At 40.4% G+C, this 15,147-nt stretch overlaps 1 protein-coding gene across 2 annotated transcripts in view; it reads left to right on the top strand.

Annotated features, from left to right (window-relative positions):
* The window catches only part of fam184a (family with sequence similarity 184 member A), a 296,890-nt gene extending 282,563 nt beyond the window's left edge, over window positions 1-14,327 (top strand). The window contains exons 20-22 of one of the 2 annotated variants that reach the window (XM_034699996.1): window positions 694-798; window positions 3,740-3,996; window positions 13,297-14,327. In XM_034699996.1, the coding sequence (XP_034555887.1) occupies window positions 694-798; window positions 3,740-3,996; window positions 13,297-13,378 (444 nt within the window). In that variant the 3' untranslated portion in view covers window positions 13,379-14,327. Of the gene's footprint in view, window positions 1-693; window positions 799-3,739; window positions 3,997-4,288; window positions 4,363-13,296 lie in introns of those variants that run through there. The other variant, XM_034699997.1, reaches the window with a different exon arrangement.
* Window positions 14,328-15,147: the final 820 nt, after the last annotated feature.

Below are 15,147 nucleotides of genomic sequence, written 5' to 3'. Positions count from 1 at the left end.
GGGGACCCAGTATGAAGCCCTGAGGCACACCACATTAGATTGATTAATATGATTCATAAATCAATAGTTGAAGACCAAGAACTTAGACCAAAAACAGAGTTTCATTAGTGAATAAGTTAAATTAAAAAGCAGCATAATTGAAGGTTAATATCTTCTTCAGAGCTGCCCTCCTCACTGTGGCGTGGTCGAGCTGACTTTCTGCCTCTTACACAGTTTGCACTCTAATGAAATCACCACCTTAACTCTGTGATTTTCACTGACTTTGTCTGGGACTCTGCTGACAATAACTCTGAGGTTTCTGTGGTTCCACTGCACCAATCACATGAAGGTGACTTCATAAATGAGCTTACAATTTGTCACGGTGTAATAATGTGATTATTAAGTTTCCTCACGAGTCCTTGGCTCGTGTCTGAGATCCTCAGTCTGCAGTCGTCGGGGTGTAAACTGAAACCAAAGTGCTAAAAGGGTCATTTCCTGGTCCCAGTTTGTGATAAAGAATAGGAATTAGAGGTGGAGGCCACTTAAAATGTTTACAATGTTTTGGAGCAGATTTCATGAAGGCATTAAACTGCCGCTCCGAGAGTGTGCCCGCAGAGAAACAGGCCATTAAGCGTGTGACGTTCAGTGTTTTTATAGGCCCTTGAGTCTTCTGAAGCCCTGCAGGCTGTCAGCTAACACCGCTCTCTCCTTCAGGACGATAAGAAGTTCTACCAGCTGGAGCTTGTCAACAGGGAGACCAACTTCAACAAAGTGTTCAACGCCAGTCCCAACGTAGGAGTCATCAACCCGCTCATCAAGGTAGGCCCTGAAAACCTGAAACACACCACACACAGGGGCACGCTGAGAAACCTGACGCTTTATTCTACTACATAGCAAAGATGATATCCACTCCATCTCATTCCACGTCCATCAGTGCTGAGCGAGCAGAAGAACAATCAGTACTGAAGTATGGAAAGGTACCACTGCTCTGTCACAGCGTCGTGTTTTTGAGGGGAATTGCTGTTAATGAATGAGACCGGTTTGAGGAGATCGTCAGCCGTGAAGGAAACCTGCTGCAGCGTCCGACCCCTCACTAAAGGTCGCTGTTTTATAGAAAAGGACAGGATTGTGGCGTTCTAGTGAAAGCACAACAGTCTGTCAGAGTTTACAGTCATGGCAGATGGTAAGAGGAGAGATGGGGAAAAAAATCAATAGTAACAAGACTGTTCTTTTTATGACAAACATGGCCGCCAAGGACGGTTAAAAAAGCAACACATTAACAGGAAGTGTGCTGTGTTTTTCATCTGTTAAAGATCTGCCCCATCTCCCAAACACAAGGTCTCATTTGTTCACAGCAATTACACCAAGGTGTCACAGTTCAAAACCAAAACACAAGACCGGACTCTCTGTTATAATCACCTTTTTGTTGGCTGTAGTGAAATGAACTACAGCTTTGAAGAAAAGGTCAAATCCACAACACTTAGAAGAAGCTGAAAAATCAAAAACTTTGATCCCAACTTGATCCATATTGTAGGAGTTAGTGTCCCATGCAGTGAGCAATGTAGCTCTCCAAAATCATCACTTAAGAGTCACAACTGCTCGTTAATGAGTCAACCAGAGATGGAAAAATGAAAGTTCAAACCTCCTTTAAAGGCCCTGAAAATATTGACTTAATTACTTTCAATCACAGACTTCTACACCGATCAGCCATGACATCATGACCACTGACAGGCGAAGTGAATAACGCTAGTTGAGGTGAATGTTTGATGTGCTGGAAGCAGGTAAAATGGACAAGTGTGGGCTTTTAGCCATGATGGTTAGATGAAATGGTCACGCAGCTCTTGTGGGGTGTTCCTGGTCTCTGGGGGAGTCAGTGCCTAACACAAGTGATCCAAGGAATGAAATCTGATTAGCATCACAGTATATTGTGAATGTAGACTGTATAATTAATGGACCTAGTATCCATGACGTCACCCATCTGTTCCTGAAGCGCTGTTTGGAAGCCAATCGTCAGCTGGGTGCCATATTGGAAATGCTGAACTCAACCTAACATCACCCGAGCTAGTGTGAGGTAAAGAGGCGGGCTTTGAGCCTCCTCGCCAACAGCTACAGTGTTCCCACCTGTCAATCAAATCAGCTGTGCCTCTCATTATGGAAAACTTGTAAGTTTATCACCTTAAGTCCTAGACCATTTTTGGGGGCTCTAGACTCTCCTGAATTTATTTTGAATACGCTGAGTGAGACAAATGTGGTGTCAATGGAAAGCCGAACATGTCCGCTGTAACTGAGTTTTTAAAGCTTGTTGATAGGATTAGTGGTTCAAAAGTTATCAAAGATTTAAGAACAAGTAGCCGTCGGCGTCTGTCTAGGTCTTTGTGGGTTAATATCTTCAAAAACAATGTACAGTGTGTGCCGATCAAGAAATGAGCTATTCAGACTAATCTCATAATTTGAACCAGGCTGTAAACATGTTTTTTTCTGCTGTAAAGATCGTCTTTTTTTAATGGGTGTGTATGTGGTTTCCTGTACTTCCGGAGCCAGCCTCTAGTGGACACTTGAGGAACTGCAGTTTTTAGCACTTCTGCATTGGCTTCACTTCTCACGGCTGGAGGTTGCTGCTTGGTTATGAATGGGGCTGTTTAGCTACCTCTGACGCCTAGTGAGCATCAGAACTGGACCACAGGGCAATGAAAATGAGTACAAGGTGCTGACTTTGCCTTAAAATCCCCAAGTTCTCAGTCCAGTTGGGATTTCCTGGACTGTGGGGGTCCCGCCTCACAACTCCCACGACTTACAGGATCTGCTGCTAACGTCTTGGTGCTAGCTACTTGAGCACACCTTCAGACGTCTAGTGGAGTCCATATCTCATCAGGTCAAGGCTGTTTGGACCCTGACCTGAGGAGACACAACATAAGGCAGATGGTCGTTATGTTATGGCTGATCTACGTCTGTATTAACATGAGCAACACAAGGACCACACAACCAACGCAACTCTGATCAGATGTAGAGGTCATGACGTCATAGATTTCTCACTCAACACCATAAAAAGGAGAACATTTCTCCTGTACGATGATCAAACATACTCTAGCTTTGACAGAAACCTGCGTGCTCTTGTAAAGTCTCATCATTCATCATAAGAAGATGTCTGACAGCTGTTTTCAGGCTCCAAAGCTTCTGTAGCTCCTGTAAAACATGACATCCCTCACTGTATGTCTGAGCTGAATGGTCCTCATTGCATGATCAGTATATAACTGTTGACACTTTGGGTTCCTGAACCTCCAGTATTTGTGTTCTTGCTGTTCTCCACATATCTGTATATGTGTTGTTGTGTGTTCATCGTGCGCTAGTTTCCGTGTGTTTGTAAATCTGCGAGTGACTCTTCCTCCTGATTGGACTGTTCTTCCTGACTTTTTCTCCAGCTCTCCTTTGCTTTCCAAGCCATTTGTTAGTGTGAGATGTCTCCTGCTTTGACACATCTCTCCTCATGTGAACTTCCATTCTGCTCAGAGCGACTGGTGCTTTAAGGCTGAGTGATGCCAGTCTTCAGATTGATCCATTCACTCACTTTTAAATATGGTTAAGTTAGCACGCTGCTCTCTTTCTGTCTCTTTCTGGATGGACCTTTAGGGCTCTCCCTGTCCTCCATTTTCCTTTTTATTCCCTTCATTTCTTCTTATCTTTTTCTCATTATTTTGGTTTAAACTTCCCTTTAATCCTTTATGACCCCCATGCACCTCCTTTTTCTGTTTTGTCTGTGTAGCAAAAGAGAAAGAATGAGAAAACAGCAGCCAGCAGATTCAGCAGCTCTCCTAATGTCAGGGCTCTGGAGGCAGCAGGTAGGGGCGTGGGTGTGGCAGGTTCAGGGAGTGGGCAGCCCCCACTGCCCCCACCTCCCCCCCCAGCCCAGCCCAGCCGTCTAGAACCCATCCCCAACTCCCCCATCCACCACCTTGAACTCAACTCCAACAAACCTCTACCCCCGCCGACCCCTCCCACCGAACCCAAGAAATTCATGAGGTGAGACCCTTTCTGGCCCGACGGGCTGCAGCTGGTCAATCCATGCACCGATCATCCGATCACAGACCGCAGGTTAATTACAAATCAAATGGTTAAGTAAGCACTCTTACTTATTGAGCAACTGGAATGTTGAAACTGTGATGCAGGCCTTGTGTTATCTCACAAAAGCCTAAAACTGACCAAGAGATTAGAAACACTTCTGTCATTTCTGGCTTTTAAGGTACTTCTTTGTGCGACAGTAACTGGGTTTTTATTTCCATCCCTTTCTGCCAACTCTGTCCCCTTCATACAGAAACCATAAGGAGCGTAAAAATCATATCCATCTAGAGCTGCAGGGAGCCAAATAAAAGATTTCAAGCACTATAACTTGTTGTAATTAACTATCCTTCTTTAGATACAGCAGCAACACATATCAGGCTCTTTGTTGTTGCACATATGTAATTAAAAATCCTACAAATTCTTGTCATTTTGGGGTTTGATGATCTGCTTCAGCTTGCTAGCTTGCAAAGCTAACATTAGCTACATGAGTCAGCGACCTCCGGCTGACTTTTAAATCAATCTAAACAAAACCTGTGAAGATGACTTAAATATGCTTCAGATTGCAACAAATCTGATTCCAAGCTAAGGACCAAGCTCCAAGCTTTCAGGATGAGGACTAACCAACCAAGGTGACACTTTAGCTAGTTGCTAAATGTAACATTTCCCAATGATAAAAAATGAAGGCTAGCTAATTTATAATAACATAGCATCCAGGGCCTCAGTGGAAATACTGGAGCCCACTGTGGATGTGCTAGTTGTAAACAGAGCCGTTAAATGTAGCGAGTGACTATAAGAAATAATGCTCCTGGGTCTTAGAAGTGCTCTACTGCTCTGGCAATGAGTTGCTAATATTGAAAGAGAGACAGTTGTTATAAAAAGAAGCCATTGAAAAAAACACTCTGAAAAAAATGCAACAAAACAAAATTGCTAAATGAATGAATAAATCAACAGATAAAGATGATTAGGAACAGTGGAAGACCACAACTCAAAACTTTAAAAAAAAATGCTGAGTCATACAGCTAGCTATTAGCTTACAGCTCTGCTAGCTATCAAATTTAATGGGTTTCAAGCAACTAATCTGAAATACATTCTGCCTTTGCATATAACACAATTTTGTTTTTGTTTTAAAAATCAACTAAGAAAACAAAAACTCAGAACTTTAAACATGCTGAGTCATACTGCTAGCTAATAGCTTACAGCTCTGCTAGCTAACAAATTTCAAACATTTTGAGCAAAAAACAACTACTTTTAGTCTTCTTTTGCATATAACACAATTGTTATTATTGTTTTAAAGTCAACAAAGAAGACCACAACTCAAAACTTTAAAAAATGCTGAGTCGTACTGCTAGCTATTAGCTTACAGCTCTGCTATCTATCAAATTTAATGGGTTTCAAGCAACTAATCTGAAATACATTCTGCCTTTGCATATAACACAATTTTGTTTTTGTTTTAAAAGTCAACTAAGAAGACAAAAACTCAGAACTTTAAACATGCTGAGTCGTACTGCTAACTAATAGCTCACAGCTGTGCTAGCTAACAAATTTCAAACATTTTGAGCAAAAAAAACCTACGTTTAGTCTTCCTTTGCATATAACACAATTGTTATTATTGTTTTAAAGTCAACAAAGAAGACCACAACTCAAAACTTTAAAAAATGCTGAGTCGTACTGCTAGCTGTTAGCCTACAGCTTTGCTAGCTATCACATTTCAAGAGCTGTAAGCAAACAAACTTAATTATAGTCTGCCTATGCATATAGCACTTTTTTTTGGTTTTGAGCTCAACATAAAGGATCACCACTCGCATATCTTCAAAAATGCTGAGTCATACTGCTAGCTATTAGCTTACAGCTGTGCTAGCTAACAAATTTCAAACATTTTGAGCAAAAAAAACCTACGTTTAGCCTTCCTTTGCATATAACACAATTTTGTTTTTGTTTTAAAGTCAACAAAGACCACAACTCAGAACTTTAAACATGCTGAGTCATACTGCTAGCTAATAGCTTACAGCTGTGCTAGCTAACAAATTTCAAACATTTTGAGCAAAAAAAACCTACGTTTAGTCTTCCTTTGCATATAACACAATTGTTAGTATTGTTTTAAAGTCAACAAAGAAGACCACAACTCAAAACTTTAAAAAATGCTGAGTCGTACTGCTAGCTGTTAGCTTACAGCTCTGCTAGCTATCAAATCTAATGGGTTTCAAGCAACTAATCTGAAATACATTCTGCCTTTGCATATAACACAATTTTGTTTTTGTTTTAAAAATCAACTAAGAAGACAAAAACTCAGAACTTTAAACATGCTGAGTCATACTGCTAGCTAATAGCTTACAGCTCTGCTAGCTAACAAATTTCAAACATTTTGAGCAAAAAAAACCTACGTTTAGTCTTCCTTTGCATATAACACAATTGTTATTATTGTTTTAAAGTCAACAAAGAAGACCACAACTCAAAACTTTAAAAAATGCTGAGTCGTACTGCTAGCTATTAGCTTACAGCTCTGCTATCTATCACAGTTCAAGAGTTGTAAGCAAACAAACTTAATTATAGTCTGCCTATGCATATAGCACTTTTTTTTTGTTTTGAAGTCAACATAAAGGACCACAACTCGCAAATCTTCAAAAATGCTGAGTCGCACTGCTAGCTATTAGCCTACAGCTCTGCTAGCTATTAGCCTACAGCTCTGCTACCTATCACATTTCAAGTGTTCTGAGCAAACAAACTTAAGTAACCACAATCTGCCTTTGCCTATAGCATTAAATTAGTCAAAAGAGAGTTCATACAGACCAGAAGTTTCCAGGAAATTATGTTGAAAGATACGTTTGTAGCAGGAGAAAAATTAGCAGTCTGTGTGCCACCAAACTTAAATATCTCTTTTTAGCAAATTAAGTCCTTAAATGCTAACGATGTTAAATACCCAGAAGGTGACAGACAGTGTCATGATAATTTAGCTAAATGGTTTAAAAAGGCACTTTACAATTTACTGCAGTGTGTTTTAGCAAGTTAGCTAGTAATGCTAACGCTCACAGCTTGCGATCATGCAGATAAACACACTACTTAATGCATTCTTTACACTTTTGCTCTTTTTTTGTTTTGAAAAATGACAGAAACTGACCCACCATCCAAACTCTTTACATATGAAGTATTTCTCTGCTTATCCAAAGCTTCAAAGAATGGCCTTGGAATGCAAAAGGGGCATGTTTCCATTTAAGTTTTCGTTTTTGATCCTGTCCGTGTGTCCGTCAGTGTAAACATGTAAACCGTGTGCATGTCGACGAGTTTCCCCTTTTGTGTGTAAAAAGTCAGTCTGTGAATCTTTGTTGGGCATTTTGTCATTCTGTGGTTCTTCATCCTCATCCTCTCATCCAAATATCAGCATGTTGCACACGCTGCACTTTATTTCTCTCGACTCAGAGCAATTTACTTTTTTAAATAAAAATAAAATGTTGTTGTTTGAACTTCTAATGAAGTCGATATAATCTTTTGCTATCGTGGACTGTCCCCTCTGTGTGTGGTGGTGTTTTATCTGACAAACTGCTTCTCCTCTCCAATAAATGCTGCTCTTGTTTCTTGAAAATGGCTGTGATGGTTGCTGTGGTGTGACGATAGATGATGTAACATGCTTCTACCATGAATACATGCAGTTTGTACTGTAGTGCATGCAAAGAGATCCAGTTTAGGGCTTAGTATTTACATGTAAAGCATGAGTGAGAGGGCGTGTGTGTGTGTCAGCATGTCGTAGTTCTTCTTAATCTTTCTGCATGTTCTGCTGCTGTTTCTGTCGAGTATGAGATGTGGCGGCTGCTTTGCAAAAGCTTGGAACAAACCCGTTAACATGGGACCCACCTTTTGCTGTCACACACACACTTTGTCTGAAAGGTGATGCAGGTTTTTAATGCAGAATAAAAAAACAGATTAGCTCTATGGGTTTAAAGGGAACCGCATCCACACACACACACACACACACAGAAGCAGACTCACAGCAGAGCCCAGCAGTGACAGTATGAGGTCAGATATTATAGATCTGCTCTGAAATGTTTTCAGACTCTATTAAAGGACTCGTCCTCCTCTCCCTGCTCTCTCTTTGTTCCTGACAAACATTTGGACTGAGACTGATCGCTCTGCACAAACAGAAACCCTCTCCACGTTATCAGCAGTGATGGACTGTTTGTAAACCCCACCCTTCAAATCACGGACTCATTTAAGTATCAAGATCTTGAGGAGACCTTTATGAGATGACACGTTTGATTTATGTGGAAGTTTTAATTGTTGAATCCTAAACAGTGAGCCGAACAACGGTGAGGAAAGAGAGAGTGCTATTTGAATTTGTTGTGAATCAGGTTTATACAAACATGATCCCTAATTACTACATAGGGTCCTGCTCCTGATGTCCGATACCAACAGGATAATGATTTTTCTTTGTTTGTTTGTTTACATTTCTGCATACATTCTAAGATTTAGTGAGCAAATATGCATTTAAGGTATATTAGTATGTTATATATACCAATAAAAATAGTCTCCATCAAACTCAGAATACTCACTGGACTAACATCAGGAGCTTACATCACCAGTATCGACCAGGACATGTCTGCAAAGTATTAGCAACTCTGAATACTGTTATAAATATGTGATTAGCTGGAAAAACCCTTGATCTTCTACCTCAGGAGAAGTTTGATGATCAAGTGCCATAACTCTCTGTCTCTGATAAACTGTCTGCAGTTCTTAAACAGCTGTTGAATCAGCACTCCCTATTTTTTGGTGCTGATGCTAGCTACGGCTACTACCACTTCATATTTGCTTGACTCATCTTTGATGCAATGACGACTTTTAACCTGACTTAGATAATAAGTTAATATAATTATAATAATAATTGATCAGATTTATATAGCGCTTTTCATGGTAGTCAAAGTCGTTATACAGAAAATTTTGAATTAAGCAAATCAATAAAACAGAACAGAACAAAGACAGAGGTGGGGCGGGAGTAGAGGTTATGGTATTGCATGCTTTTTTGAACAGGTAGGTCTAGAGGTGTTTTTAAATTATTGAAGTGAGTCAGATCTTGAGGTTGTTTTTCCTCCTTTCAGAATACTTGAGGCACATGTTTTGCAAACTTCAGTCATGTCATCCTCTGAAACAGGGAAAAACATCCACACAGGTGACGCCATTTTTCACTCGCAGCAAGGGCGTAGTGGACATGGTGCACGTATCTGTCACCTATTTCCCCACAGTTTTCTATTCTTTGAAATGAGTATGGCAGCTGTTAAATTCATTTTAATAAGTATAAGCTTGTTTTTCCAAGTTCTCCTGAACGCACCATGAGTGGGCGGTAACTGAGCGCTCTTGCTCTTGCTCTCTCTTTATTATCAGAGCAGAAAGGCTCCTGCTGTTGCAAAATTACCTCTGCTTCAATACATTTAAAATAACCTTAAACTGTCAATATAAGAGGTTTGAAAGGAGATGCCCTTTGGAGTAGCGGTTTAAGGGCGCCTCATGTACACTGGGTTTAGTCCTTGAAGCAGCGGGCATTGGTTCCCTTTGCTGCATGTCTTTCTCTGCTCTCTACTCCCCATGTTCCCTGTCTCTTAACAGCTGTCCTGTCAATAAAGGGAGAAAATGCCCAAAAACAGCGCACATTTTTGCACTACAATCTTAACAACCCGAACAATTTCTCCCCCTCACTTCTGACATGATGGCTCCGCTCCTGCTCATCAGATGGTTGAAGCTGCACTCGTTCTTCTTCTATGTATGTAGTAGCGCTGCTATCAGCCAATGATTCATCAGGTTAATATATACCATGCAGCCCTATAAAATAGAATAAATGAATAATGCATCCATTATTTTCAAATAATTCAGCCGTATAATTCAAGGCTTCACATTAAGACATGTACAGGACTGCAAAGCCTCCTATGAGAAATGCTGTGACCCATCCTCCATCCTCATGGTCATATGTGATTCACATCGCCGGAGGAGAGTTTGATTTGTGCTCAATGTAGATGCAACTATCTCTCATGTAATATAAATTGATACAAATCCAGTAGATAGATATATTTAAGTCAGGATATGAGAGCTTGTTCTCAGTGGTATCAGTAGGTATCATGCCATCTTCCTTTCTGCACTCGTATTACATAAACTTCCTCCTCTGTGAGAGCTTAGCTGCAGTGATACAGACATGTCCTCATGCAGAGCTCATCAGATCATCATGTGGGAAGATACAGAATCATATCTGCACATTTTAGGAAATAAAAAGTTGCAACAACAACAAATGACTGTGTTTATTAACATTTAACAGACCTAAAACTGAATCCTTTGACTCAGAGTTGCGACCATGTGCAGCATAAATATGATCTATCACATTCATTTACATGAAAAGCCTTTTGGGAAGTAATTGTCTTCCTCAAGCATAAAAAAAAAACCTAAAAAAAAGAGAGAAGTAAATATCACCGTGGGGTTATGGGACTGTTTATTTAGGAAGCAGCCAATTAAGGCGGCAGAAGCAGGTGTTTGTTTTGATAGATTCAAACACTCGATCTAATTAGTTCAAAGTTTGGGAAACAACATGTTTCCCCTGGAGGATATAAAGCGGAGACTAACTTCAGCTGCAGACACAACAATGATCGTCACTTTCTTTAAAACTAATACCTTCAATTATTCATGAGGGCTGCTGGAGGTTGTATATTTTAGATACTGCAGATACTGTTTGTTTTTGCAGACACTGTTTAGAAAAAAGCAGAGTGTAGACCCATTACATCCTAATTTATAAAATACAACACAAACAAATGCACCATGGAAATGTTTGTTAATAGCAAGTTATGGATGTTATGTACTTCACAGTAACCTCACAAGCATATTAACTAAATAGTAGAAGGTCATCTAAGGGTATTTCAATCAACCAATCTTTATCTGTATAGCGTCAAATCACAACAAACGTTCTCCTCAGACTCTTTCCAAACAGAGCAGGTCTAGACCGTACTCTATGTTCTATTATTAACAAAGACCCAACATCAAGACAGGATAAGATCCAGTCCCATCTTAAAGACAGGACTCAGTCTGATCTCATCTTAATCCACCATGAGCAGAGCACTTTGCAGCATTTAGCAAGTTACAGTGGCAAGGACAAACTTCCTTTAACAGGCAGAAACCTCCAGCAGGACCAGACTCATGTTAGACACACATCTGCTGAGACTGAGTTGGAGAGAGGGATAGAGGGAGATGAAGAGAGAGAGAGAGAGAGAGGGAGAGAGAGAGAGAGAGAGAGGGAGAGAGAGAGAGAGAGAGAGAGAGAGAGAGAGAGAGATAGAGAGGATAGTGGGGAGACGGATAGTAGTAGTTGTAGCAGCAGCTGGAGTCTGGCTTGTTCACAGCAGCAGGTCAGAGGAACCTACAGGACAAGGGAGCTCAGGGACTCCAGAAAGGTCTATGGTTAGTAACTTTAATGGGACAGGGAGAGAGAGAGGGAAAAACCGGATCCCAGGAGAGCACTTTGCAGCATTTAGCCAGTTACAGTGGCAAGGACAAACTTCCTTTAACAGGCAGAAACCTCCAGCAGGACCAGACTCATGTTAGACACACATCTGATGAGACCGTGTTGGAGAGAGGGATAGAGGAGATGAAGAGAGAGAGATGATAATGGTGAGATGTATAGTAGTAGTTGTAGCAGCTGGAATCTGGAATGTACACAGCAGCGATTCAGAGGAACCTACGAGACAAGGGAGCTCAGGGACTCCAGAAAGGTCTTTGCTTAGTTACTTTAATGGGACAGAAAGAGTTAAAGTAAGTGTTCAAAAACAAGAGTTACAATTTATGCTAGAATACACAGATTCAACATGTAAAGGGCAATTTAAGCAAGGAAATTAGATATACAGCTTTGTCCACAGAGGGCGCCAAACCTTCTCACAGGGGCTTCAAGCTTTTACCTGTTTAAAGGTTTTCACTAATCTCACATGAGATACCATAAAAGTACAAAAATCAATGCCATTTTAGCTTAAATCAACAATAATAAAATCTAGTCCCATCTTACAGACAGGACTCAGTCTGATCTCATCTTAATCCACCATGAGCAGAGCACTTTGCAGCATTTAGCAACTTACAGTGGCAAGGACAAACTTCCTTTAACAGGCAGAAACCTGCAGCAGGACCAGACTCATGTTAGACACACATCTGCTGAGACCCCAAGGGGATTTTACTATATTAGCAAGTGAGTTTGGGTTGGAAAGAGATGTATTTGTTTAAGTAGATATGGTTAGCAGAGACAGAGATGGTAAATGGGCTCCCTCAATCAATGAGTCTGTTCACTTCCTGTTTGTCTTTAATAATGTGAACATTTAGAAGCATTAAGGAGGAGAAATTAATTTAAAAAATCTATTAAGAAAGAACAAAATATGTTTATTAAATGTAGAATAAACTGAATAAAATATGTCAATCATGGTTATAGAGAAGATTAGATGGATGGATGGATGGATGGGTGGGTAGGTAGGTAGATAGGTAGGTAGGTAGGTAGGTAGGTAGGTAGGTAGGTAGGTAGGTAGGTAGGTAGGTAGGTAGGTACAGTAGGTAGGTGGATAGATAGATAGATAGATAGATAGATAGATAGATAGATAGATAGATAGATAGATAGATAGATAGATAGATAGATAGATAGATAGACTTTATTGATCCCTTTATTGATGGGAAATTCTTTAGTTCCAGCAGGGTAAAATACAGGACAAGAAAATACAACAATGTACTTAAAAATATAATAATAATAATAATAATAATAATAATAATAATAATAATAATGATAAGGATAAGGATAAGGATAAAGCTCAAATAAAATATAGCAAATATTTCAGATATATACACTATGGAGCAAAATATTAAATCGGCGGCATTGTGGAACTACAACTTGCATGTTCTCCTTGTACATTGATCTTGTTTTATAACTGCAAAAACAGATAAAAATGACACTTAATAAAAGCATATTCTGTGATACTGTTACTGCTCTCACTCTGCTGTGACTCACTACATCCTGACCATGACTCTGCTGCCCCCACATGGACAGATACATGAATTACACCTTCATTTAAATGGTTGATAACACTTTAAAATGGTGAAATAGGAGACAAGGACGAGCTATAGAGAGAGAAAGTAATATGAATCATGTGTTGAATGATTTGTATCAACCTGTGTTTTTTCCTGACTTGTCTTCTCTCTGTCTTTGATTTCCTTTCTTCCTCCTGCCTTCTTTTTTGCGCCCCCCCCCCCGCCCGCCTCGTCCTCCTGCAGCCCTCCTGAAACTAAGGACTCCGCCATCGACTCCCCGGACGCTCAGCGCCAGGAGTGGTTCGCTCAATACTTTTCCTTTTGATTGACCACAAACCTGCAAAACACAAGGATTCAGCATGTCAACCAAACTTAAGAGAAAAAAAAACTACGAAAAAAAACACTGAAAAAAAGAGAAAAATGTTAAAACTCTTTGTTCTTTCTTGTCATTGATAGGTTTGGGGATCAATTCACTTCAGATTCAGTCAGATCAAAGCGTCCGTCGTGGCTCGAGAGGTCATTCTCATTGATGTGTGGATGAAACGCACACGAACTCGATGTCATTCACTTGGATTTAAAAAAAAAGAAATGTAAAGATTATCCACTCCTCGTTGACTGAGGTGAAGCTGAATTGATCCTGGCGTCAAATGTCATCACTCTGATCTGATTTGATTGTTTGATTATTGATTGTTTCACTGTGAGCTCTTAGTGCAGTGACAATGATCATCAGTCTGTTCGATGTTTCTTTTTTCTTTCTTTACATCCTGACTTCTTTTGCAGTTTCTTGGAACTAGAAAAAACCTGAGTGGTGCGTTATCATGCTGCTAAATGCCATTGTTGGACTCCAGTAAGAATCTATATATAAAGAAATATACGGTAGGTTATTGTGCTCTCTCTCTCTCTGTACGTGGGCCCACTGCATACAGCATCTTTAGGCTATAGGAGCGCGCTGATCCAGGACCAGTCTGCCTCCTGGTTTCTGGTGACGTTTTACACAGACCTGATCCTGATCCTGATCCTGATCCGGGTCAGTCTCACCTCTCCGATGTGCTCCATGAATACAGGCTCAGATTTTAGGACGGCACCATCACGGCCAGTTTGTTACAGCTGCGTAGAAGTTTCTGCAGATTTTGGTAGAATATTAAAACCTGTTTGTATGGTCGTCTGTCTCAACACAGATATAATGATGTCTCACCAATTTTAAAAACAAAAATAGCATATTTTATATTTATATTATAATGTGTATGCTTAATAAATAATTATTGTGACATTTATACCTGTGTTTGTCTTTCATTGGAGTTTTTATTTAGCACCACAGAGACACAGTTTCAAGAAATGCTACATTATGGGAGAATATTGAAGACAAGAATTTAAAGGTACAACAAATTTCACTTTCAGGGTGCCTGTTTGGCCCAGTGGTGAAGTCATGCTCCCAGGGGCGTAGCGAACGCTGGGTACAGGGGATACACGCCCCCCTCAGCTGCCGTATCTGTCCCCTACGTCCCCTTTTCAATTCAATTTAACAAGTCTGAGTTCGTTTTTCCAAGTTTACTTGAACGCACCATCTTGAGCACTTCTACTTCTACTATCTTGGACCACCCAGACCCCCTCTTATTACCTCTGCTTCAATACATTTAAAACAACCCAAAACTGTGAGTATCAGGGGTTTGAAAGGAGATGCCCTGGGCCTAGCCGTTTAAGTGCGCCCCATGTACAGAGGCTAAAGCCCTTAAAGCAGCAGGCGGTGGTTCGATTCTGGCCATGACGCCTTGCTGCATGTCTTTCTCTGCTCTCTACTCCCTATGTTTCCTGTCAAACAACAAGATAAAGATACTCTTTTGCACTAAAATCATAACAACCCCAACAATTTGTCCCCCTCACTTCTGAAATGATGGCTACGCCCCTGCATGCAACCCATGTACAGACACTATAATCCACAACAGACAGTCTGGGTTACATGCAAACCTGCAGCCTCTTTCCCACGTCACTCCACACTCTCACTCCAGGTTTCCTGCTCTATCCACCTTCCTGTCCCCCCTCGAATAAGGGCGCAACAGTCAAAAATGAATCTGTGAAAAACTAGATTTTCTAACA

This window comes from Notolabrus celidotus, chromosome 13 (assembly GCF_009762535.1).
Source record: "Notolabrus celidotus isolate fNotCel1 chromosome 13, fNotCel1.pri, whole genome shotgun sequence".
NCBI classification, from domain to species: Eukaryota; Metazoa; Chordata; class Actinopteri; order Labriformes; family Labridae; genus Notolabrus; species Notolabrus celidotus.
This window is presented reverse-complemented; position numbering and strand designations above follow the sequence as displayed.